Genomic DNA, 26,140 nt, shown 5'->3' on the forward strand with positions numbered 1-26,140 from the left:
ATCTGTTTTTTAACACTTTATTGACCTCTGCTTTTATATGAAGACTCACATCTCACACTACTTAGACACGACACAGTTGGTCCAGGAAATAAGTCAAATAGTTGATTTCTAATTCAAACATTTTTCAAAGAAGAACCCTTTTAACGGTCTTTTCTCCCAAATTACAAAAGGCTATTTTCCTCACCTATTATCTAACCAAGTAGACCTTTTTTGAATTGAGATATCCGTCTCCTAAATTTAATTTTATGTATGCAATGAGCGCCATAGACAAAATTCCTTTCAACTCCATAGTACTGAAATGAAAAAAGATGGATATCTCAAAGCCTGGCCAAACAGAAACAAAACTATCTAGAGTCAACTAGAGCTAAGTGACATAATTCTTTTTTGTAATTTACATGAACTGACCCTTTAAAGTTAAGGCCATCTAATATCTCAGTGTCGTGTAGAGCCTGGCCGATACTAACAGAATTTTAAAAAATCAGCCAGATATTAATTTTTCTAACAAATATTTTTGATGAGTATCCCTTATATAAACACTTATGGCAGTAAACAAATATTTACTATGTAAAGATAAAGTGGAGTGATGACATCCTGAAGAGAGCTGCGTGTGGCCAATCCCGGCTCAGAATGAATTGCTCTGAATGTAAGTTGTGACCCAGATACAGCATTGAGTGAAATATTTTACAATTTAAAAATAAACTGATGAAAAATTGGCCCATGCAGATGTATGGGTCAGGCTCTAATGCGTTCAACTACGTACAACTTTTTCCCCTCATGTTTCTATTTTAAATTATATACTTTACATATAAAAATACAGTGAGCTCAGTGAAATCAGTACTCCCTTTTAATAGACCTATTACAAGAAAGTAGTAAAATACAACAATGGGCAAGAAAATAACACTTAAGGCTTGAACTGGAGACGTGCTGTAGGTTGTACTCTATTGGCCTTGCACAGTTTCATCCCATATAAGGATACATCAAATAGCAACACTGACCCACAGCAGAGAACTGCACAACACTTTCCCATATGTGGGAGCTACGACCTCAACAGTGTTAACGCTCTAAACAGAGCAGACTGAAACAAAGGTAACAGTACATGATGACTAGTAACAGTATGACTGACTACATCCGGGTTGTCAGAGGAGCTAAAAAATCCAGATCAACATGATTTTAAAGGCATTTTTTGACAAACTAAACAGGCCTCAGCTCGCCTGCTTTGTGCCCAATGTGTCAACAGACGCCGGAAAACAGCTGCTGTTTGATCCGCTCCTCCGTCCTCACCTCCTCCTTGACCCCTCCGTCATCTCTCTGACACACATCTGTCCATCTCACTGACTGCTCCTGCTCCGACAGCGGGATCTCGTCAATGTCGGTTTCCTCTTCCTGCTCCTCGACAGAAGCCCTGCTCCCCGATAGGAACGAGAAGCCCCTTTGATGCCGCGCCTCCTCTCCCCTCTCCGGTCCACCTCCCTCGCTCCTTCCGCTGTCCCTGCTCTTCCTCCCCTCTGCCTCTTCATCCTCCTCTTCTGTGTTTCTCCTCAACCTGTCCATCTCCGTCTCCATCAGAGGGGACATGTTCTCCCTCTCCTCTTCCGTTTCTCCGGTAGATTTTTTCTTTGCCTTGCTGCGACCCCTGAGGTTCAGCATCTGAAAGTAAATAGATGTGTTTGAGACAGTTTTGCGCTTTGTGCCTTATCTTCTTCTTTCCATCTCTCCAGACACCTGCCAAACCACAACAAAGCATCTTTCATTGATGCCTCTTTCCTGTACAGTTTGAGGTCGGCTCTTCGCCTATTATTAGACTTTTTTGTGAGCGGTTTCATATTTGCTGTACATCCCATATTTAGTAACATGACTTTTTAATGGCACCTTCTGTGACATAAAGCAATGTATCCTAAAGGCACAACAGACACAAGTGACAGATATGCGGCGAAGATGGAAGACAAAGGGGGAAACAAACCTTGAAGTCTTTTCTCTTGCGCTGCAAAACGGGTCTCTGAAGGAAGAGGATTTGCTTGGTCGACAAACTCCCGTCACTGCAGAAAGAAAAAGAGCAGCACTTTTACTCCTGTTACCTGTTATGTTATAATCTGTAGAGCTTGCATGTTGCTACATGTTTTGAAATCCAAATTCAGTGACAGGTTACAAGACAACAGCACATCAGCGACTGTTTTTGTTCGCAGCTCTCGGAAATTTCAAAAGCGGTTTCATGAGCATATGATCGTGATTTGTCAGATCTCGAACCATCTGTCCTGTGTATCTATGCTACACTGTCAGTCCTAATCCCAAAAAGAATGGCAGATTTAGACAAAAGAACAATCAACAAAGCAGCAATTAGTCACTCAAAGTGAGGGAATATAAAGACAAAGCAAAGGACAGGTGAGTTCATGGCTTTAACAGTGGTATCTTGGAGTGTAATTTAGTACCTGTTGGTCTTGACAATTGGTGTAGGTAACACACACATCAGCCTCCATCCATATGGAGCCAGAGACTGGAGCAAGGGGATGTAGTCTGTCTTCACCACAACTCCCTGCACCGGAGAGAAAAAATATATAGCGCAGGTGCAAAAAGGGAAAATAAATATATATATTACAGTAGCCGTGAAGGTAGGCAAATTTAAGCTCAGCCCCAAGCACACACACCACTTTTCTTCATCCCTGCTCTTATGTAATGTTTGACAGAAAAAAGCTTAAACCTTCAGTCACAAAGGATTTTTTAAGTGCATATCTTCTACAGAGTATTAAAAACTCAAAAGACCCACATCAACAACAGTCCACTGTTCAACCACGATAGCATCGTAGGACGTGTTTGTGGTCTCCTCTGCAGAGCTCTGGAAGATGAACACGCTGTCCACACATGAAACCCCATTGTCTGCAGAAAGGGACAAATTACAGTGAGATAAACAGAAGAGGATGTATGTGAGTCAGACAGGAGTTACAAGCTCATCTCCACTCTCCAATCTCTCACTATTGATCCCCCTGTTCCCTTTGGCTTAAGCCTACTTATTCCACGGGTGACTGAACAGTGACTTATGGTATAAGCCGCGGACTTATGGCACATCGCTCCATGAATATCATCCATTACCCAGCAGCGGCGCTGAGATCCACAGACTAAGCTGCTTTTTCCTCTTGTCAGGAACTAGTGAAGCAGTGAAAGGTAAGAAGGTAAGGTGAAACAGTGACTTTAAAGCTGCAATTATTCATATTTTCATGTTAACAACTGACCACATAGCCTCGAACCCACTGCTTACTGTCTAATAACCTCTATACACAGATTCTTCTGCAGGCAATCTGACCATATTTTCGCTCTGGTTTATATTTGTAGTCTGTTTATAGTCCAAGTAGTATTGACCAATCATATTTGAGCAGGCTTTGGTTGACTGCGGGTAAACAGTCTATTTGTAGAGGTGGAATACATTGGCCAAAAATGCAATCTTGTAACCCAGCGGTTATCATGTGATGATTTAGGTTTTTAGTAGCTTTGTTAGCTTAGCTAAAGTAGCAAAGCTAAACTCTAACGACATTCTCTCAAGTTGCTAATCAGACTGTAAACAATGACTGTAGCACTGAAGACTTCTTGAAGAGTAGGTCCCCAGAAAAAAGTTTAGGAAACTTTACTCTAGGTTAGCAGTGCTTCCAAAATAACTTAATCAACAGTTATTCAGCAGTAATTTATTGCTATTTCCATGAACATACCGTTATCATCTCCAAGGTGGAAAAACCCGTCAATGAGGTGTGCGCCGCTGGTGAAATGCTGAGTCATGTGGTCGAGCCAGTGTGTGTCGACTTCTGTGATCTGCCCTGCTTCCTTTTGTACTTGCAGTGGCACCCTGAGTGAGTAAAACCTCAGAGAAGTGTTGATCTCCTCTGTGTGGTTGTACAAGGCAAAGAGCTGCATCCCTACGACACACAAACAAAACAATCAGACTGTAGAACTTTGCATCACGATGATATGTCAGTAACTCAAGTACAGGAAACTGGCTACTCACTACCCTGCGCTGGTGGTGGAGTTGCATCTTTATCTTTCTCAGAACTCTTGAGCCGGATATGGTTGTTGTTGTGTGTCTTCATTCTGCTTTGCCCATTTGTGCAGGTAGACCTGGACTCTCTGTCATGGCTTCGATCCAGTTCTGGAGAGCTGGGCCAACTGCTGGAGCTTGAACTTTGCCTTTCTCTCTGATGTCTCATTATACCTGCATCTTCTGGAGACCCGGGACACAGCTGGTTCCCTGCGGCACCTGAACACCACTGAACTGTGTTTACACTTGGTTGAGGTTGGTTTGTGCATTCTAGTGACTCTTTGAGGCTGATCTGTAAGGTCTGGGTTTGCTCTTTAGACTCGACTTGGTTAAGCTCTGAACTCTGAACGGGTTTCAGAGCAATGAACTCTGGTTCTTTTGGCGTGTGGTTCTGTGTGTTATGTTCTTCATGCTCTAAATCTTCATAGTGGTGATGGTCCGGCTCTGTGTCATTTTGATGTGGTTCTGTGGGATCTGTTGGGCTGGTGTTGGCGCTGAAGGGGTGTCGATGTATGGGTGATGGGCTTGAATGCAAGGACGACAGCTCTTCAGGGTCCCAGTGCCCCAGGTAGCAGGGTCCTCCACCAGGCTGCTGGAGAAAGCCCACAAACATCACCCCTTGCTCTGCTACATCCTGGATCTGTAGGTGTGGCACACACACACAGAATGAACTCTATTAGAATAAATTACAGTGACGCATAAATATAAAAGGACGTCATTCACAGCTCCACAAATAAATTTGCACAGCCTCTTCTACTATAGTCAGACAAACAAAGCCTCATTTACACACAAACAAAGGCTGACGTACGCGGAGTAGATATTCTGCAAAATAACAACCTACCTAATCATCTGCAAAGATCAAATATTCAAATGACAAAAGGACCTCATTATCTCCGCGCATCCGTGTGTGTACGCGTGTGACAATGTGTGTGTTCGTGTGCCGCTCCCTCCCATGGAGTTCTGGTGGTTAATTGTCAGCTGATATTTGGGCTGACAGTTTTAGACAGGCTCAACGGGAGAGAAATCTGATTGCAAACTACCACCAAACAATAATGAGACACATCTTCCCCCATTACCCACTACTTTTGACACTTCACTCATCCATACACGCATCACAAATATTAACAGTCTCTCTATTACCATCCGACGCACTCGCAATTACACGGTTTTATCTGATGAGTATGTCCGGAGACAGATTGAGAGTGGGTGGGATAGTGCGGGAGAAATAGAAGTATAGAATTTCAAAACTGAACCAACACACACACACACACACACACACACACACAGCAGCCTGTCACTCTGTCTGGCCGGTACAGCTCCTCGGTTCTTATCTCGAACTCTCTCTGGCAGCTTGTGATCTGATTGGTTATTCATGTCACGCTGCCTCTGCCTATCACATTATATTCAGTGATGTGCATTTCCATCCAATCAGGTTTCCCTTTGTGCTCTATGGGTGTTCAGATGCAAATCTATTCAATAGAGCACATTTTCATTTCCCATTGTAGGACTGTTGGAGAATTCATGAGCAGTGAGAGTAAAAGTGAGTTTTACAGCTGATAAATGCCAGTGATGACGCTGTGGTTGGCGGGGTATCTAAGGTTACATCTCATTATAGTTCACCATAACTTCTGTGACCTAATATAACTCCTCCTTCTGTTTCCTAGTTACAGGATGGTGAGCAGTGTCACAGGAGATGCAACTAGTTAGAATCCAGTATGTTTTGCTGATTTCATTTCCTCCTCCATCTATTTTTAGGGAGGGTTACCATATGGCACAGATAAGCAATTATAGGCAGTTGCCTGTAGCCCTTTGAGCCCCGTAATGTTTTCTTCACTGTCACAGCAACATTGCTGCACCAACATGAGAGGCACATGAAAACAAGTACGGAGAATGAGCAGGGGGGAGGGGGTCAAGTCTACATAAATTGCTTTTGTTGAAGGGACAGTTCACCCCAAAATCAAAAACAGATATTCGCACATATTGCATACTTTGCTGATGAATGCAAAAAAACAATTACTATTAATTGGATGAAGCTTAATCCTCCCACGAGTGTTCAATTGTTGCAAAAAGTCAAACATATTGACGGAGTGCATGACAGCTCGGCTACAGCTAAAACTCCCCATTTTTAAAAGGAGATGGGCATCAGTAATTATCTTCTTCCTATTTTTTTTCAATCCTTTGATTTAGTTTTTTTAGCAGATGCATGTGTGTGTAATGTGTATACATACAGTATGTGAATGTATGGGTAGGTATGGATACATGGGTGGCTGTGTGGTAAAATCTCATCTATATCTGCAGTTTTGGTAAAACCCACTCTTAAGGCGATCTTGTTCTGCAATTGTAATTGCCTGGTCATTGTTGTCAATGACAATAAAGACTAGAAAAGTAGAAAAAAAGGATATTAAAGCCCATAGTGTGGTGGAACATTTGCACATGGGGAGGTAAACCCTGATATTAATTGGTTAAATTCCAGCAAAAACAGAAAAGCCCCCACATGAAACATTAAAAGATGTATGTCGACTATGTGATGTGACATAGGTTGCTAGCTCAGAGGATTCACGTAGCGACAGAGATTCTGATAATAGTAACACGCAGTGAGCGGAGGTGGAGGAGAATTCAGTCTGACTTCGGCCAAGGACAGGCCTAATTGCACTATATGTCTACATCCTGTGACTCAGACTAGTGCCACAACAATCCGTGGCCTCATGTTACCTTATAAAACTCATTCCAATTGCAGTGAGGAAAAAAAGCACTGTATCAGATCTGCACCTGCTGATAACCAAAGTCGAGGTAAATTTTTGTTTTGTTCTAATTTCTTTTTTAAAAATTTAAATATTCACTGTCCTTTACTTGTCTTCGCTAGAATGCTTTTCTAGTAAGTCTAGCAATGTTAAGCTCTCTACTCTCATCATTAAAGCCATAGTGCACAAAGATCCTATAATTACAGTGAAAAAGGAGAAGTTATTTCTACCCCCTAGATGTAATTTGTAGTAAATGAAATGCAAAATCCTGAACTCACTCTCTTGACATAGCTCTGGATCACTTCTGGGTCAGCAACCTGATGACCCGCCATGCACACATCTGTCTCCAGACGATGTCTTGCCCATCTCAGTTGGCTTTTCTCTGAACTATGGGGTGAGAAATGAAAGAATTTTAAACAAATATTCAGTATATAGCATTAAGCATATGTCATTCAGTTCAGTTCAATTTTGCTCCTATAAACAAGAAAATGTCAAATGTTCTTGTACTGTACTGTTACATGATTAGTTTCCTGTCCATTATCACCAGAGCAGTTCCATCACCAAGTAATATTACAGTCTGGCAGACAGTACTCATTGACCCAGAATGATCACAGGAGAAACATAATGCCAGTTCTGGTACGAGCTGAATTTTCCATTTAAGGGGAGCACACATTCACCACAATCACAATAGACTTATTAGACAGAAAGAGGGACCGAATTTCCTTCTGCTCCCGCAGCAAGACGCGATCATAAAAGGAGTATTCAGATACGCCTCTTCAGATTTGGATTGAGGTCAGTAGGAAGGCCGTGGTAATATCTTGTGCTCTGAGGCGTGAGTGACATTCTCAGCGAGATTTGAAACAGTAGATCTGTCAGATTTTTTTTCTTTCATTTTTCGGGTTTTTGATGACAGGCGATGGCGGTGATGGGGAGATAAAAGGCGGAGTTAAAGGGGACAGAGGGGGGTGAGGAGGACAAAAGAAAAGGGGGGACGGCCATCACTGAAGAAAGCAGATGAAAGCATGGAGAGATGGTTTCTTTCTTTCAGCGTATCGTTCCCCTCTGGCGAGCGCTGATGATGCAATCAGCCGTCTCCACGGTGACAGGTGCCAGGAAGCAGCAGGACCACTTGGCAGGAGGGGCATCAAAGGAGCAACCCGGCACCTGCCTGTGCACTAGAGTGTGTGTGTCGGTGTTTGTGTGTGAGTGAGTGTGTGTACAGTACGCTATTCCTTGAATTCACATTAAAAAGAGTACACAGGACACAGGAGGAGGCCCAAAACTGTAGGCTAAGCAAAGAAATTCCTTTAATTGCAAAGAGTTAGTGACAACATATGGTTATCTAAGTGAAGTGGCACAAAGACTGATCCACAGGGGTCCCAGTCTCTATACAGGAGAGACATTTCTTCATCCAAATTATCATAAAGTTCAGTAGACTGATGTCACATATGTTGGAGAGAGCGGATCATTTGATGAATTGTAGATCAGTCACATACAGTTTGGAAACGTCAGAAACGATCTGGCAAATGGTATGTAAAGTACAATAAATACTAGAATATAAGATCTCTATGTGTTGTATGATACTTTAGTAAGTGATAAAAATTTGGTTCAATACTATTAATAGCAAAATAACAAGACTAAGAGTCCACAGCCCTGCTAGTGACTCTTTGAGGCTGTACTTAGGCACACCCTCTCTATCAAGAAACTGATATACATCTTAAGATATAACTGGGGCAAAAATGGGGGGAAAAATGGCATTATCCGAGACCCAAATGGAATAGAGCTACAAATGACTCCACCAACAGGAGCTAGGATGTCTCTACATGCATGTATGTGGTTTCTGTTTGGTGCAAGTCTGTGAGTCCACAATGAGATGCTGAGAATAAAGCCCAGAATGCTTGCTGTTTCAGAGCTGATAATAGGTAGGTCTGAAAATAATGCTCTGCTCAAATATGACTATGAATACTGTAGTCTTTTACCAGAGAATAACTGGGTTACAGAAGACTTACACAGTAAGACGTGTCGTTACACAGTATAGTATATTATCATGTAGTCAAAAGTGAAAGAATTGGGACAGTGAGCTAAAGTTAGACATGTTTTGTGGCTGACTCATCTGCAATTAAGTTTACATCAAAAGAAGGAGATGAGGTGCAGAATTTTGCTTCTGGTAATGGGTCTCAATTGGCTTCCATGTCAAAACAATGAAGCTGCAAAAGCTGTTACTTTCTAACGATCTTCTAAATCTGGCTGCGAATGAATCATCTCATTTATCTTAATGTCTCTATTACAATCCTTACAGTGGAAACTGCATTAATGCTGAGGGTATGGGTGTGTTTAGTTTGTGTACCTTGGCGTCTCTCGGACCAGCACGGCCCGGTGCAGCTGGCGCTGGATGTGTGCGTGACGAGGGCCACAGGGATGGACAAACGGGTGGACGGCAACAAGGACAAAACCCTGTGCGTAGAGTTCCCTGACCTGAACTGGTAGCTCTCTGACTGAAGAGAGACAAAGCACCGATGACACCGGCACCTCTGGAGGGAGGACAACGGGTGAGAGGGGAGGGAGAAAAACCATGGTTAGACAAGAAGGGGTAATGGGAAAATGTCAACATATGGACATGGCAGGTTGCAAAGTAGGCAAGAAAAAATAGCAAAGAGGCATCTGGAAGTGGAGAAAAGCTGTGACAAAGAGGAAGAGAGAAGACAAAAAGGGAAAAAGAGAAAGAGGGACAAAGGTTGAGAAGAAACAAAGACAGAGCATGTTTCATTATGATAATTCCCCCTGAACAACAACACATGGCATCTTCACGCTAAATCTGAAACTAATTACACCAGAACTATTAGCCTCTGTCCTCACTGTCACCAGCAGTCTGGCTTTTGGAAAACACACACATGCAGACATGCACAAGTGTGCAAAGACATATGCATGCTGGAAAGTGCTCATTTGAACACACACTCATCCATATCACAGACACAGACTAATGCATTTTCGCCTGCACTAACAGGCAGCTGAATATATTCAAAAATGCACAGACGCATACATCAAAAGGTTGGAAAGACAATGCTATCACACTGCCTGTTTGTTTGGTATTAGCAGCAATCGCTAACACAGAGCCGCTTTCCTTATTAACAAACACAATGGAAAGAAAACCCCTTTACTTGAGTGGAAAATGGTTAGTGAAGCTTATCGTTTGGGTGCAAACTGTCACAGCAAATCCACCAGGGAGAGCGCAGTGTTTGCGAGAACCGCCCTCTCAGGGTCGGTGCATTGTAGTAAAGCTCCTTCTCTGTTCACAGGCTTTTAAGGGAACACGTGCATGTATGGCGGTGTGTTTCTGTATCACTGAGTGAAGCCAGGTGTTTGAGAGAGAGGGAGGGAAGCATGGAAAAAGAGATGAGAGAAGTGAAGAAAAGGGAGACACAGAAAGAGAAAGGCAGAGAGAGGGAGAGCAGAGAGAGAGATGAGGCTGTCTGTTTGTGCCTGAATGCTTGTCATCCTTTCCCATTCAATCTCATTTGCATGGGTCTGGAGAAGAGAAAATAACCTGAATAAATTAACTAGACCCACACAAAAACACACACACACACGCACACAGAGAGCGAGAGAGCGAGAGGAAAAAAGATGTGCAAGCCATCTCATTTTCAATTTGTTCTCCATCATCTGGCGTGTTCACACATACACACAAACACACATATGAGAGGCTGGCCAGCACACTAGGATACAAGCACATGAACGCACACTCTCCTGACTCCCATCTCAGTTAAACAATGGGAGAAAAAACTCCCTGAGAAAATCCGACCATCACATCATTTTAGCATAACTGCTTGGAACCACAAGAGCCTTTCATCAAGCAAACACTTAAACGGGTGTCTGTGGGGACTTATCAAAAGCAGTACAGTGATGATAATAATAACAGCTGGAGACTGGGGTGGGATGGGGGGGTGGATAACAACGATCCTGTCAGCGTAAACAGTCATTAGCCGTCATTAGCTGTGCACGGCTGGCACTCACCCACCGACAAGACGCAGGCAAGGAATTGCAGCTAATTCAGGCAAGGCATACAGAAGTTATTAGGGTGTTATGCAGCGCTTTAGGCTGAGAGGCGACTTCATTTATACTGTCTGCCACAGTGGGATTTAAAGGGAGGCTGCAATTCCGCTCCAGATCGGGAACATGGGAACGGCTCAGGGCAGAAAAGCAGGGTGGAGTTTTACAGTGCCAGCTCATGAGGGCAGGGAGGTGTAGTGTGTGCAAAAGACTGTATTATGCATGCATGTTTAAGGGAGTTGGAGTGTTTTTATAAGTTTGAGGGTCAGAGAAGAGAAGAAGAAGGAGTGTGTGTGTGTGTGTGTGTGTGTGTGTGTGTGTGTGTGTGTGTGTGTGTGTGTGTGTGTGTGTGTGTGTGTGTGTGTGTGTGTGTGTGTGTGTGTGTGTGTGTGTGTGTGTGTGTGTGTGTGTGTGTGTGTGTGTGTGTGTGTGTGTGTGTGTGTGTGTGTGTGTGTGTGTGTGTGTGTGTGTGTGTGTGAGAGTGAGGATATACAGTCCAGCAGTGATTCCCAACCTGGGCTACTTGTACTACAGGAGATACTTCTGCTGTTGCCACAAGTAAAATTGACAAAATAGAAATTAGGTTTTATTAAAACAATATATCAGGTCAGCTGTAACATCTGCACATGCTGCAGCTATAGTGTGTGGAAACTAGTAAGCAAACAAGCACAGAAGTTTAAACTGGTAGCCTAGCTAAAAGCAAACAGTTCAAATCATTAGCTAAAAGTAATGGAGAAACAGTTGAAATAGTTGGCCAAAAATACTAACTAAACAGTAAAAATAATTAGCTTAAAATAATGGAGATGGTTGATATAATTGGCAAAACATACTAACTAAACAGTAAAATAGTTAGCTTAAAGTAATGTACAGACAGTAAGAGTAATGGAGAAACTTTTGAAATAGTTAACTTAAAATACTAACTAAACCGTTAAGGTATATAGCTTAACTAATGAGGAAATTGATGAAATAGTTAGCGAAATGAAAGTATTGAATGAGAGGCAAAAATAAGCTAAGAGTAATGGATAAATGGTTGAAACAGTTATCTTTAAGTGCTGGATTAGCCACTGAAATGGTCAGCTAAAAGTAATACAATAACACTACAACAGTTCAAACAATAAGCTTAAAGTAGTGGATGAACTTTTTAAAAAATAGCATAAAGTAATTGAGAAATGGTTGAAAGATTCAGCTCCACTCCAAGTAGTATCCTAGCTGTTAGCAGTGGTATAATTGCCAAATAAACTTCAATATTGCCAGTTTTGTTGAATTACGAAACATACATTGTGAATTGATGACGGAGTATGCGAGTTCATCTGATAGGGCTGTATCGTAAAATTAGTGGGAACATTTACATCCATACATGTGTGCATAAAAATGAACTACAGACGTCCAAGGCTGCATTGTTTAACACAAGATGCCAGCGAGCGGCTGTTCGACTGTTGATCCCTACTCTGCTATTTCCATCTCCACCTGAAGCTCTGACATGACAGCTGCCATGTGTCGTGAGTGATGCCTCACTTTTTGACCCTGGATTTCACAAGCTGCATTCCCAGTGTGAGAGTCATCCCTTTCCTGTGGCTGCTTGAATGGACTTATTAATTCCTTGTATAAAATCTTTGAATTTGTGTGTGTAGGCCATCTTTTTTTGCCTGTGTGCGTGTGGGAAAGAAAGAGTTTGCACTAAGCCTGCTAGGTGATGCATGGGGATTACTACTCACAGCCACCCTCAAGGCTTATCCTTCTGCTTGCTGGAGGTTCACGTTTATTTAAATAGCCTTCTAATGACTTGCAGAGGTTTTAGGCGAGGATATGTGCCAAAACAGTGACTATAAAATAATCAGCTTCCTGGAGCCAGGAGCTCCCCACTGTTTTTGGGAATGCAGCCCGTGGGCTTTGAGAGTTGTTGGTCAGCATCTGAGCTTTGTCAAAATGGGGTCTGATCTCCTCAGAAGGCCCTGTTTTACAGGAAATGTTCAACAAAAATGGCTAACAAGTACAGTACAAACAGGAGGAAAAAAAAAGGTTTGCTATGGTGAGAACACAGTGTGGCACTTAAGGCGCATACAGTACCATGTACGTGTGATGCTGTGAATCTCTCTGCCATCTCTGCTGGTATTCTCTCAAGCCAAAAAGACTGAAACTGCATGAAGTCAGAGCAACAGTTTGAATAATCTTCCAGAAAAAATGAGTTTCTGGAAAAGTGTGTCAGGCAGCAAAGATCTCGCAAACTGATGGATTTGGGCTTCACCTGCTCTCTGAGCCACATACATCACTGATAGTAGAGATGTACCACATAAGGCAGAGGGACTGTATATGTCTTTGTCAACAGAGGAATCATCCATCATAGCATTCAGGTACACGTACACACATGCATATAATTGCAACCACTGGCAGCCAAAATAAAGCTGCCCACAGGTATACAGTAGCAAAAAGCCACATACACAAACACACATACCCACACACACTGCTCAACATTAGGCACATGCTGTAAGTTTTAATGAGCCGAGTGGGTCTCCTTCTCTGCAGGGCGGCACAAAGTCATCAGCAGAGTTCAGCTCCTCACTGTCTGCTCCGGAGAGCGGCGTTAGTCACGCAGCATCACACCTAACTTACTTCCTCACACATCCTCAGGATTCCTGACTCCTGCTCGCTCGTTTCTCACACCTCCTCGCTCTCGAGACACTCCGCTTCCCTCGCTCCAGACCCGACTAAAGCTCGCTGGTATCTTTTTTTTTTTTTTTTCCTTTTTTTCATGCACCTTTCATTCTCTCACCCCTGTTCTCCATTAAACCTCCTTGACTTTTTTTTATTTTTTACTTTTTTCCTCCACTCTACCATTTTTCTGTTCATGCTATCTCTCTTGCTCATTATCGGAGCACAGCTTTAACACAAAGCAGGGTTAAAATGTCACACCTGGCTGTTATATTTCATGTCAAAGTAACCAATGAATGTTAAAATGGGGATAATGAAGATCACGGCACCTACTGTAAAAGGTGGGTGTAAAGTTACAGCAGCTGGATGAATAGAAAGTAATAAGACAGTTCTGGAGCAAAATCAAATAGATGGTCCATGCGCCTGAATCATGGAACATATTTCTCCTCATCCTCCCTGTATTCACCACAGGGTCACTCTGACCTAGCGGGAGCAAGTTGGGCTTAGTCACACAGAAATATTTCTCAGCCAAAGCACTCCTGCAGTTAGAGCAAAGCTCATAAAATAAAGGCTAGCGCTATATTATCAGCAACACAGTTTCTGGTGAATTTCATCACTCACCAGCTAAAGGTTAAATTACAAACCACACTGCACTACTTTTTATTTTAAACAATAATCTCCTTTTCCTGAGAACACAACTTAGTTTAACACACATCCACCTATAGTCTCACATATCTCACCTGCACAGATATTTGTTTTTCATTACTGTGTAGGAGTTGTCATGTCACGCTGGCAGGGAAATAATATCATTAATGGAAGCCAAATTGAATTAAAGCATGGTTTTGACCGTGGGTTTCCTCAATGTCATGGACTGACATACAGATTCCTCTATCTGCCTCCTACACACACACATACACACACATGCAGGACAAACACACAAATACAAATAAATCCCTTTGCTGGGAATGAGGTCTCTCAATCTCCACAAACAATCAGATAATCCTTCAGGAATCCTTCACTTCTCTTGGTCTCTCTATCACAAATGGAGAGGGAGAGAGAGACAGAGACAGAGACAGAGACAGAGAGAGAGAGAGAGAGAGAGAGAGAGAGAGAGAGAGAGAGAGAGAGAGAGAGAGAGGGAGGGAGACAGAGAGAGAGAGAGAGAGAGAGATAGAGAGACGGAGAGAGGCAGGCATACACCCACTCACAACCACACACATAAACACAATCAATTCACAGTAGCTGTGTTTATCCTAAAATAGAGTATACCCATCTTAAGCAGCTCAGGTGGCGTCAGTGAGTTTACCATATAAATGACCTGCCTGTCGGTTGAAAGATAACACTAACTCTGTTGACGAAGTGCTATAAAAGTGTTTTGTGCGAGTATGAATGAGCCGCCATCGTTGCTTGTATGAACAGTGTGTGTGTGTGTGTGTGTGTGTGTGTGTGTGTGTGTGTTTGCGTGTGGTCTTTCTTTATCTATGTGCTGCTGCCCATGCGATTAGACAATTTATCTGCTCCTGCCTTTAGCAAAGAGAAAGACGAGCAATCCTCATGTCTATTGTCTGTTTTGGTCACCACCACCATTCCGACTTGCCAGATCTCTCTCAGCCAACACTCCAGCCTAACCAATTTGCCAAACATAATAGGGCTGGCTGAAAATGAAGCCGACTGGCAAACAGACCATTGCCACTTGGCTGTGGCGTCCTGCCTGCTGTCTGTTACAGTGTTGCATTGGAAACTCATCTAAAAGAAAAAAGGACTTCAGTGAGCTACTTGCACCTGCTTCAGCTCGTTGGGTGACAGAGTGCACAGAGCAGGCTTTTAGAAACATTAAGCCATAAGGAGGAAGGGGTGACTTTTTTTATATATATTTTTTTATAACTGCTTTAACACTATCTGTTTCTCCTCCTCGCTTCCTCCTTTTCCCTCGCTCCGTCCCTCCCTTCTATCTCTTCAGTCCACACCAACACAATGGCAGAATTAGTATTTTTAGAAACCAGATGCCTCTAGAGGATTCTCATCAAACCTTCTCAAGACGCCGCAAGCATGCACACACAAACAAACACACACCCACACGTTATCACAATTTTTCAAATTCACAAACACAAAAACACACAGGCATTTCAAACACACATCAGCTTTGGTATATTGTCACTGTGCGAGCCAAAGGCAGGGGGAAGTTGGAGGGCAAGGCTGCACAATAAAGCTGAATGTGAGAATTAGAGAACTCTTTGAACTCCCTGCAACAGGAGCCGCACAAAGACACAACTTCAGCTTATAAGCCACTTTTCACCCTCCAGATACTTACAAAAAACACACACACAGTTCCCGCAGAGTTGCTGACCTAAACATTTCATTTTAACTGGTTAAAGTTGGAATAGCAACTGTGGCTATTTTACGAGTGGAACACACAAACACTGTAGGCAGAGTTCAGGATGACGAGGCAGAGCAGAGTTCAACACAAAACTCAAACAGACATCTAGTTTAAAAAAAGAAAGAAAGAAAGAACAAGGTTATCCCTAAAAAGAATTCCTTTGAATTATGACCAAATGTGAAAACAAATTCCTTGGAGCCCGTCCCCTCACTCGAGTGGAACTGGGACAAATGTGAATCAGATCTGAATGAAGACGGTCTGCTGCATGTGATGGCCAAGATTTGTGCTTTTAATTTCTGAAATCGCCTCCTCTATCACACATTCATTCACTGTTCCCCACAGTACATAATAAACACTCGGTAAGGTACTCTACTGCGAGTGATTTCACACATTTGTGTGTCATTATCACTTTGTAGTCTTAAAAAACTTAAGCACAAAATAGCATATATGCTATGGATGCTCCTGTTTGTTTCAATGTTGAAATTTGTTGTATTATCAATTATTTCAGAGACGAATGGAATAAAACAAAGGAAGATTTAAGCACATGACCATAAATAAAATATGTATCTGTCCCCATTTAATGTGCAATGTGTAATATATAGCCAGAATTTTAGCATATCTACTAAAATGAGCATTCTAACGAGCTAGCCCCAGTCTATCCTGTATAAAGACATTCAGCACTTTGGTTGGATTTGACATATTTTTGCCCTGCTTCTTGCCGTTTTAAAAAATAAATTACTGTAAACTTATAATGATTAAAAGGGACAGAAAAATAATTCAGATGCCTTACTGAGGTAAAATTACTAATACCACACTGTGAAAGTCCTGCATTCAAACTAAAAGTACAAAAGTATCAGCATCAAAATGTACTTAAAGTATCAAAAGTAAAAGTGCTCGTTATGCACCATTGACCCGTTCATACCCATTATATTGCAAATATATTGGGTATGTTAATTTTTATTGATGTGTTTATGTAAGCAGAGTCTTAATTTAGTTTAAAAAATCATAGCATATTTTTCATATTAAATTTGACCTGTAAAGTAACCAAGTGTAGTGGAGTTAAAAGTACAATATTTTCCTCAAAATAAAAAGTACACAGTTTCATAAAATGGAAATACACATACTCCACAATTGTACTTAAGTACAGTATTTGAGTATATGTACTTAGTTACATTCCACCACTGAAATTAATTCTGTAAACAATCGTTTGATTTAGAAATGAATTTACATTGCATGGATCCATAGTAGGCTGACTGAAAAATGTTAATCTGTTTACCATATTGTATCCATTTGGCGTTTCTGTTACAAGATTAAGCAGAATTGGAAGTTTGGAAAGTTGCCTATACGTTTTTGAGGACATTGTAAGATTTATCAGTGGAGGAGGTGAAATGCTGCCCCTATCTGTTTGGAGCATGTGATAAGGTGTTACACATTCCACCTTTAAAGCTAAAAACACCCAAAAACCTTCTGTTGTGAGATCACCATCATGATTTTTGGAGTCCATTATCTTTGATACAGAAATGCCACATTAAGAAACAAACAACACATGACTATGTCAAGTATTCAAGTGTGGGCGAAGTCAATTGAAGTCACATGAAGTACACGTCTCACAAGGTTTCACAAGCCCAGCCAAAAAAAGGACAAAGGAAAACGTTTGCACATAAAACAACAGTCATACAGACATAACTGACTACATTGATAATTATATCCATACCTTCTTTCCCCAGAAGGAAATCCAGGAAGTGGTAGGTGTACGCCACGCCCACTTTGGTCTCCACCTGAGGCCTTCGAAGGGTGGAGTAGATGTTGCCTGGGCTTCGCCTTTCCTCTGCCTTCTGCAACTTAGGAAGCCTACACCCCATATCTCTGTGACGGAGGAGAGGAGAGGAGAGGAGAGGAGAGGAGAGGAGAGGAGAGGAGAGGAGAGGAGAGGAGAGGAGAGGAGAGGAATTAAACAGTGTTAAAAAAAATGAGATGAAAAGAGAAAAACAGAGGAGGGTGCTAACAAAGACTCGAGTGGGAGAAATAGAATTGATAGAGTTTCTAAATATACAGAGCACATTAGCACTTTCAATAGTGTGTGTGTGTGTGTGTGCGTGTGTGTGTGTGTGTGCGTGTGTGCGTGTCTGAATGCCATTGCTCACGTGCAAGCTCAAGCTGGGAAATAATGTGCGTATATAACTCTCTCTCCCTCTCTTACACACACAGACATGCACACATACACATACAAACACACTGCAATAAAACTGAAATATGAAAGTGTCAACCATTACCTGCTTGGTGGGCTGTGATACGGGCATCTCCTAATCAAATGGGGCTGATTGGGAGCGACATGTTTGATCAGAACGAATTAAAGCAGAAATGAGACTGATTTCCTGCCCTGTCAAGCAAAGCGACATGAGACTAGATAGACGGGGAGAGGCGAAGAGACAAGGGGAGAGGTTTTAAACATGTTTTACTGCTAACCAATTTATATGTTGATCCAAGACTAGCCTTGAAGCACAAAGAAATCTGTTATTGTAAGAGTTTTTTAGATTGTGTAAGGACCAATAGATACCCTCAAGGATAGGTGATTGGAAACACAATTTGGAGAGAGCTTGAAATTTTCTTTTAAATTCCTCCTCTCCTGATTTTCAATTGGCAATTTAGCCCCCAGATTTGAGTTGCATAAAAAGAAAAAGCAGAGAGAAAGAAGTGCGGCTTTTGGAACAAATTATTTGGGAATTGGAAGTGCAGCAATAATAAAATGGGTGGAGGGAGTGAAAAGAGAGGGCAAGAGATAGGGGACAAGATTTAAAAAAGGGCGTGGTCAAACATTGTCAAACTAATCAGATGTGACAGCGCCGGTACCCTCAAACTATCGCCACAGTTCCGCTTAATATCCCCGTCTGCCACGGCTTGTAAGAGCCACACGGTGAGGTGCGCATCTGCAAGAAAGTGTGTGTGCATATGTCTTCCCCAGAGGCAGGTCTATATCTGCATCTCTGTATCTGTTTAGGGAGCATGGCGAATGACACAGTAAGTCCCATTGGGCCAAGTGCACAGACATTAACTCGGCTAACGATCCTAACAGACAACATTAAGTCTGGTGTGTGCTAGTGTGTGTGTGGTGGCTTTGATTGCATGGCACGTGCCTTTCCAAAAGGTTACAAAGTTGCAAAAGGCAGCATCTACGACACATTTTCATACCTCATCCGTCTTGAGACACTACACTCTGTCATTTGAATTTTTTTGCAAAGAACAAGCAATTAAGAGTCATTATTCTTTCAATGCAACGTGCTCTTTCTTAATGAGGACAAATGAGGAGACGGAGGAGGAGAAAGAGAGCGACAACAGTATATCTTATCTCATTCTTCCCTCTCTTCATCCTTCCATCATCCTTCTGTCTCCTCTTGACCTGCCTGCTCCCCTCTTAAACTCTCACACCATTAGCTCCTCAATGTGTCATCGCTCAGCTCTCTGCCCTTGTCTGACCCATGCCTTAATCACCTCTTTCTCTTCGGCCTCTGCTCTGCGCCTGTCCGCCATCCTTGATTAGGACAACTCCCTTCTTTCTGCTGCTACAATGGCCTTGATTAGTCTGACAATCTAGTCGTTTATGTCATTCTCTTTACTCGTTCATCAGATTACAAGAATTCCCAGCATTCCCTCTTCTATTATCAGTTAATAATCTTGACTTTTACTTTCATTCCATCTATCCACTTATAACTATACAGTCATGGAAAATCTTATTAGACCATTGTCATCTTCAATTTCTTGTTCATTTTAATGCCTGGTCCAACTAAAGGTACATTTGTGGAAATATAATGATAACAACAAAAATAGCTCATAAGAGTTTAATTTAAGAGCTGATATCTAGACATTTTCCATGTTTTTCTTGATAATAACCAAAACCATTACCAGGAAAACCGTGGAAAATGGCTAGATATCAGCTCCTAAATTAAACTCTTATGAGCTATTTCTGTTGTTATCATTATATTTTCCAAACAAATGTACCTTAAGTTGTACCAGGCATTAAAATGAACAAAAAACTGAAAAAAAAACAAGGGTGGTCTAATAATTTTTTCCATGACTGTATATACAGAGTGCCGCAGGAACGAGTTCTTAAACATGGAAGTAAGTTAGCTTTCAGCACCCTGGGGTCTATCCTCTCAATCTCAATGAGGATTCTGAAGGGTTTTTGGTTGGATGCCTGAAATATGGTCCGTGGTTAACACAAGCTTAAGAGATGTTTGTGTTTTGATGTACGATATAAAATAAATGAGTAAATTCCCCAACTTGTGAAGTCCACTAAATGATACTACAGTGGTCATCGGGGACATTAAACATCGTCACGCCGGACAGGGACAGGAACTCTCTAACTAGTCCGCCTTACAGCCTCTAGTCGTGTTTTTCAGTGCTCTTGTAAACTCTCGTAGATCGTAGATTAGGTTAATAAAGTATTTATTATGACGTACGAGTCATGTGACCATGGCGTAGTTCATTACGTTAGCTTTTTACTTCTGTCCGCTGCATTAACGCTTCAAACATCATAAAAGTGGTGTTTATTTGTGAAGATTTTCCTGCTGAACAAAACACGTCAGCTTCAAAAATGTGTTTGCCACATAGCTTATTTTCTGCAATGATCTAAAATCCAATACAAAAATCCCATAAGCGAATTCTCAATAGACCCCATGGTGATTCTAACTTCAGGGTCGGCCAACGAAAATACATAATTTCTTTTGCTATTACTATGGATAAGTACCTAATGTGACCCCACTTTAAAAAAATCTGAACTATCCCTTTAGTTCATTTCTACTTTCCTTGATCCTTCCTGTCGTTACATTTTAATGTAACATTATGTCCTTCCTCCCAGCCCTCCATCTCTCTCCATCCTCCCCTCTCTCTCCGCCCAGTCCGTCTGTCTGGTGGCTCGTTGGGTTTTCGCAGCCCAAGTGCTCCCCTGCTGAGCCTCTTAAGTCCCATAAAACTATTACAAAGTCTCCAGACAGACAGCCAGCCAGTCAAGTAGGCCCTGGGTTATGACTAAGTTGGGGCATGTAGATCCACTCCCAAACATTTTCCCTCCAGGGTCGTGCTTTAATATGCTCTGTCTACAACGGGGGACAAGGGGCAGGTTAATGTGATGATGTTTCACAGGCTTAATCTCTGGCTGGTTAGGGAAAAAGGAGGTCAAGGGTGAAGCGTAGGATGGAAGAGGAAAATGTGGTCTAAATATGATAATGATGATGGCTTTTTGAGCAGCATGTAGAGGAAGACAGACATTTCTGTGGAGAATCATTTGCATCAGTGCATCTTTTTCCTCAGTTCTACTTTCTCACCCTTTGCCTTAGTTCTAGCAATTTTAATACAGTTTCTACCACACCCCAATGCAAATTATCTCAATTTTCAGAAATGTCTTTATGCATAATGCATTATGCAGTGCTAAAAAAAATCATAACAATTTCAAATAACTCACTTACTATTTCGCTAGTGGCAGTTGGTTTTATTGCTCTCAAATAAAACCTGATTGGTTCTTGTCTTGGTCTTGACTAGCCTACAGCTCTACTGTTTGATCCAACATCTCATCATCCTTTTCATTGTGCGCTGACGGTTCTGTTTCAAAACAAAAGGCCTCGCTTTACCAGATGAACTCTGTCTGCCTGGTTTAGAAACACATCTCTGTAATTGGACACGACGTGGAATAAAAAACCAAGGTGGTTGTAGTGCTGGAGAGACTCCAGTGCCTTCAACACTCGAGGCCTTTTTGCAACATACGAGGCCTTTTTCTCTACATGTTGACTTCAAACAGAATCTCTCACTTGCTCTCACACAGACAGAAAAAGGCCTTGACAGCAAAAAACATCCATTTAACGGGGAGAGACGGGAGAGAGAGACGGATAAAAGAAGTGAAAACGAGAGAATGGAGTGAAGAGGAAGATAGGCAGCGAGTAGCAGAGGGCTTCTCATTAGAGAATCTCTTGTAACTGAGAGTTTTGAAATGACAGCGGATTTGCGCGAGAGCATAATCCGTCTGCGCTATGCCACTGCTCTGCTACCTCCCGTGCCACTCAGGGGGGATGTCTGCTTTCCAAGAGGCAGCATTCATCCGCTGCAGAGGGAGAGATACACATGTGCACAGGCTTGGGAAAATTAACAGCAAATATAGATAGAACCATCAGGGAGGCTCTCCAATAGTAACAGATCACATTTTAACTCTCTTCTTCTAAAGACTTTATATTTTCCTCGCTGTTGTTTTTACAGCTATAAATCAATAATAAATATATATTTGAACCAACTAATCATAACCCCCTGCTGTGCTGCTTAGCTACAGGTAGCAACAGCTGTTATGATGAGAAAAAAGTGAGCAATAATGACACGGTTGCTAAATTACCTCAAACAGATCTTTGATGTTTCTGTTCTGCAATTTCTTGTTATTTACCAGCTGCTGTCTACACAGATACTGATAAGTCAATCAAATGCCAATATACTGGATGATTTAACGGACCAGCTCTAGCCCCCAGTTTAATATTTTCACCTGGCAGCCAATCAGTTTTTTCTGTTGTCACGGTAAAAGTGTGGTAATGCACTTTGAAGCATCTCAATAATTACGGGGAAATGCCACTCTGCTCTTCCACATAATGTCCCCAAACCACTGCCTCCTATGAACTATGTTCTTGATAAATCTGCATTAGCATTAACAATAGGGGCCAATGTGAGAAGCAATGTGACATTCAGGGAAATTACACATTACGTGTACATTTTACGTGTTTGGAGGTCAGGGGTATAAACACCTGCTTGTCTGATGTTCTATAACGAATGAAAAAAATTTAAATGGTTGCAGTAGCCGGTTCTTAACCAGATCTTGGAGCACTATAGTGTACCTACAGTAGATGGAGGTCGGGAGAGCCCCAGTTTGGAAAAACAGGCAGGAGTACCAAGACAGAAGCTAAGCAATTTAGGAATTTTAGGAACGTAATAAAGGCCCACCTAAAAAAAAATCTATCAGTTTAACTTGATGCTATATCTAAAATCTTTTCACAACTTTACCTTGTTGCCAGACCTTCCCTGTTTAAACTTACGTGACAGGAACTTAAGTTGTGCTATGCTGTCATCAAAGCCACCAGTCTGCATTGAAAAAAAAAAAGTATTTTTGCCTGACAGAACATGGGAGTTGCTGGTCTATTATTGCCTCGATAGGTTATTGTGTGACTTTGGTGAATTATCCTTTAAAACACCAAAACTGGTGAAATTATTTTAAATATAGCATAGACTTAAAGTGATATTGAGTTTTCATTTAGCTCTGGCTTTTTAGGTGGTTTAAATGTTTGGCTATGTGCCCCTGTCCACAGCAGCACATTGTTTAGCTTCTGTGCTGGTACTCCTGCCTGCTTCACCAAACTGAAGGCATGGTAACTGCCATTAACTGTAGGTAACACACTTACTATGGATAAGCAACTCATATAACCCTACCACACGCAGATGGCTTTTTTTCCTTTTTTTTTTTTTTTTAAAGAGGCCAGGGATTCCAAATATTTTACCATTTCATGTTCTTAAGGAGCTGTTATGAAAAACCATCACCTCATTGTTGACTACATCTACTGCAGGCCACCTGGGAAGAGTGGTCGGTTTGTTTTTGTTGCATATAATAAACAGTAGTTGCTGGTTGTTCATTTTCTTTTTCCCCTCATGCACTAAACTGATTTATGGCGAGCATCAGCAAATAAAACTGTCATTACTGGCTTCCAGTCTCCTTTATTATGGGACTTTATGGGCCTGCTTAGAAGCCATAATTCCTACTGTTTGTGAGTGCTCCGTCTAAGTAAGGAAATTCATAAGCAGTTTGACTCTGAATTAAGTCACTTTTTATAGTGTCGTGATTGTTTGACAGCAGAAACACGTAGGTATGTCAATAAAAACGGTTGTATTATTATTAATATATCATTATTGTATTATATTGGATGCGTTTCAGTGAATTTCAAAATTAGAGGTGACAGACTGAGTCCTGGGGAGTGGGCTACCCTCCCACTGGGTTGGAGCTCTACACAGTTTCTCTCCAAAGATGGGGTGTGCTGATGATGGGGGGAAAAGGGGAGAACAGAAGGAGGAGAAAGAGATAAGGAGGGGGAGGCAACAGAGACAGACAGAAAGAGCAAGGAAGACAGACAGAGCAGACTGGGAGCATGTCAAGTTGCCTGGAGGGAGGTGTGATTCCCACAAGCAACAAAGTAGTCACCTCAAACGGCGTTTTAATGAGGCTGCATGGGAGGGATAAAAACAAATTATGACATTGATTTATTAGTCTGTCGCGCAGCTCCTTGCAAAGTCTATTTTGCTCTAAAAAGAACAGTTTATTAACAAAGGAAGAGTGTTTGGACTGGGGCATTAATTTACTAAACCCTAGGGTAGGCTGTTAAAGGGACAGCTCACCCCAAAATCACATTTATAGGAAGTATACTGGAAAGAAAATAGTTCCTACATGAAACTGCTCTATAGTCCCATTATATTAGAGAGAAGGCACACGACTCACACAAATAAAAAAGAAAATATAGACTGATAAACATTACAGGTAGTAGGGAAAAATATATATTACTGACCTTGGAGTGAACTGTCCCTTTAAGGTACTTGAATCATTTAACATTTTACTCTGAGGAGAAAGAATACCTGAGGACTCGTTGAATATGGCCTGCAGAATAATAACTGGATGTCACTCAACTCTAATGAGCGCTTTTTCAAGTGCTACCAAATAGATTTCCAAGCTATATGCTGAGCACCCATACATAACTATGTAACTAATTGATGCCCCCTTGCATTTTGTGGGTGCAGCCTAGCTTGAAATTACATGTTTCTGGTTTTCCCTCTTTGGTGCGTTCAACCTCAACCTCTCCACATATACATGCGCGCGCGCTCACCCACTCTCACAACACGTGGCTAAGCTGGTGCTGCCCGTTAACGCCGGTAGTTTAGTGAACGGGAAATGATACATGACAGGTCGCTTACGCACCAAATCTTTCACCTTCTGACACACACGCGCCACCCCCCCTCTTCCATCTGCGCTCGACACATTTACTCCGTCACGCATATCTTGAGTTCACTTCAACCTGTGACAGCGAGCAGAGGGCTTATTCATTTCGTTCCGCCACGGATAACAAATGGCACACAAAATCACACAAATCAAATGACTGGCTGGAGCGAGAAGATTTCTCTCTGTCACAAATGTTTTATTGTGAAAGGGTTTCCAATGACTTCTCTATGACTCCTGACCTTTATTATTTAGGAGGGAATTTCCGCCTGTGCATGTCTTTAACTCTTTTTAAAGTTTTTGTTTTTTTAAAGTTGTGAAATCTAATTTTCCACAATGTGGAAATCCACATGGCGTAATAGGAGAGACAAATTATTATTCAAGAATACAATAAATACATTTAGTTCCGGTCAGTTATATTACCGATCATCACAAGTGTCCACAGTATTCCTAAATAAATTATAAAAAGTCAGTAATCAGCCAAGAGTTACACTCACCAATCAAGTCGTTCCCAGTCTGTGCGAGGTGTATGCCGGACTGAAAGCTTCCTCACGCACTTGAGCCTGCCGATGTGCGTCTATCCTCTCTTTAATGTCTTTACTGTCTGTCCCCCGTCACGGCAGCTGGAATGAGACACACATCAGGTCAGATGCTGTGATCCAATGGGAACAAAACATGAATCCTCCATTTACAAAGTCGCAACTGACTGCTGCTGAATCTCACTGGCGGTTCATGATAAACACTCCGTCCTACCTCTGTGTCAGCAGCGTGTGTGTGGAGAGGGAAGGAGAGGGAGCTTTACACACATCCTCTCTCCTCCCTGTCGTCTCTCATTCGCTCCTCTCCAGGTTGGAACAACATTAAGTTTAACAATATGCATCATATTGAGAGATTTAAATTGATAAAACTACCCCCAGTGATGGGGAATTACTTAAAAAAAAATAATATGTGAGGATGAAATATAAAAAAGTACCATATAGATAAGCTTGGACTGTGTCTAAATATTTTTGGCCCAGTAGTCAAAAGTTTTTGGTTCAGTGTTAGTCACACTTGGATGCAGGTTTCCTGTTAAAGTTATCAAGGTTGGAGGTGTTTGTGTTTTTCAAGGGTCTCCTTTGGAAAATTCATATTTCATAAGAAGCTATCCAGACTTATCCATAATTCAGAAACGTCTGACTGGGGTGTAGGTGGGTGGGGCTGGTGGGTGGTCACGGGCTGGACAGGGCACCCTGGGGAGCCCAGTCACACCACTAGACTGTGACAAAAACAAAACGCTCTGTGACCAAGAGATGATGGGCTTGTTGCCA

At 41.8% G+C, this 26,140-nt stretch overlaps 1 protein-coding gene across 2 annotated transcripts; it reads right to left on the minus strand.

Annotated features, from left to right (window-relative positions):
- Nucleotides 1–3: 3 nt before the first annotated feature.
- Nucleotides 4–25,502, minus strand: rftn1a (raftlin, lipid raft linker 1a). 2 transcript variants are annotated; one of them, XM_059349699.1, is made up of 11 exons: nt 21,295–22,775; nt 18,106–18,235; nt 17,547–17,698; nt 9,107–9,290; nt 7,038–7,146; nt 3,989–4,658; nt 3,696–3,899; nt 2,762–2,871; nt 2,427–2,530; nt 1,961–2,036; nt 4–1,647 (listed from the first exon to the last, which is right to left on the minus strand). In XM_059349699.1, the coding sequence occupies exons 3-11, from the start codon at nt 17,692–17,694 to the stop codon at nt 1,231–1,233; spliced, it is 2,022 nt and encodes a 673-aa protein (XP_059205682.1). In that variant the 5' UTR covers nt 17,695–17,698; nt 18,106–18,235; nt 21,295–22,775; the 3' UTR covers nt 4–1,230. The 2 variants fall into 2 exon arrangements, with proteins under 2 accessions (XP_059205682.1, XP_059205681.1); XM_059349698.1 differs by lacking the exons at nt 18,106–18,235; nt 21,295–22,775 and adding an exon at nt 25,331–25,502.
- Between the last annotated feature and the right edge of the window lie 638 nt (nt 25,503–26,140).

This window comes from Centropristis striata, chromosome 14 (genome assembly GCF_030273125.1).
Source record: "Centropristis striata isolate RG_2023a ecotype Rhode Island chromosome 14, C.striata_1.0, whole genome shotgun sequence".
In the NCBI taxonomy this organism is placed as follows: Eukaryota; Metazoa; Chordata; class Actinopteri; order Perciformes; family Serranidae; genus Centropristis; species Centropristis striata.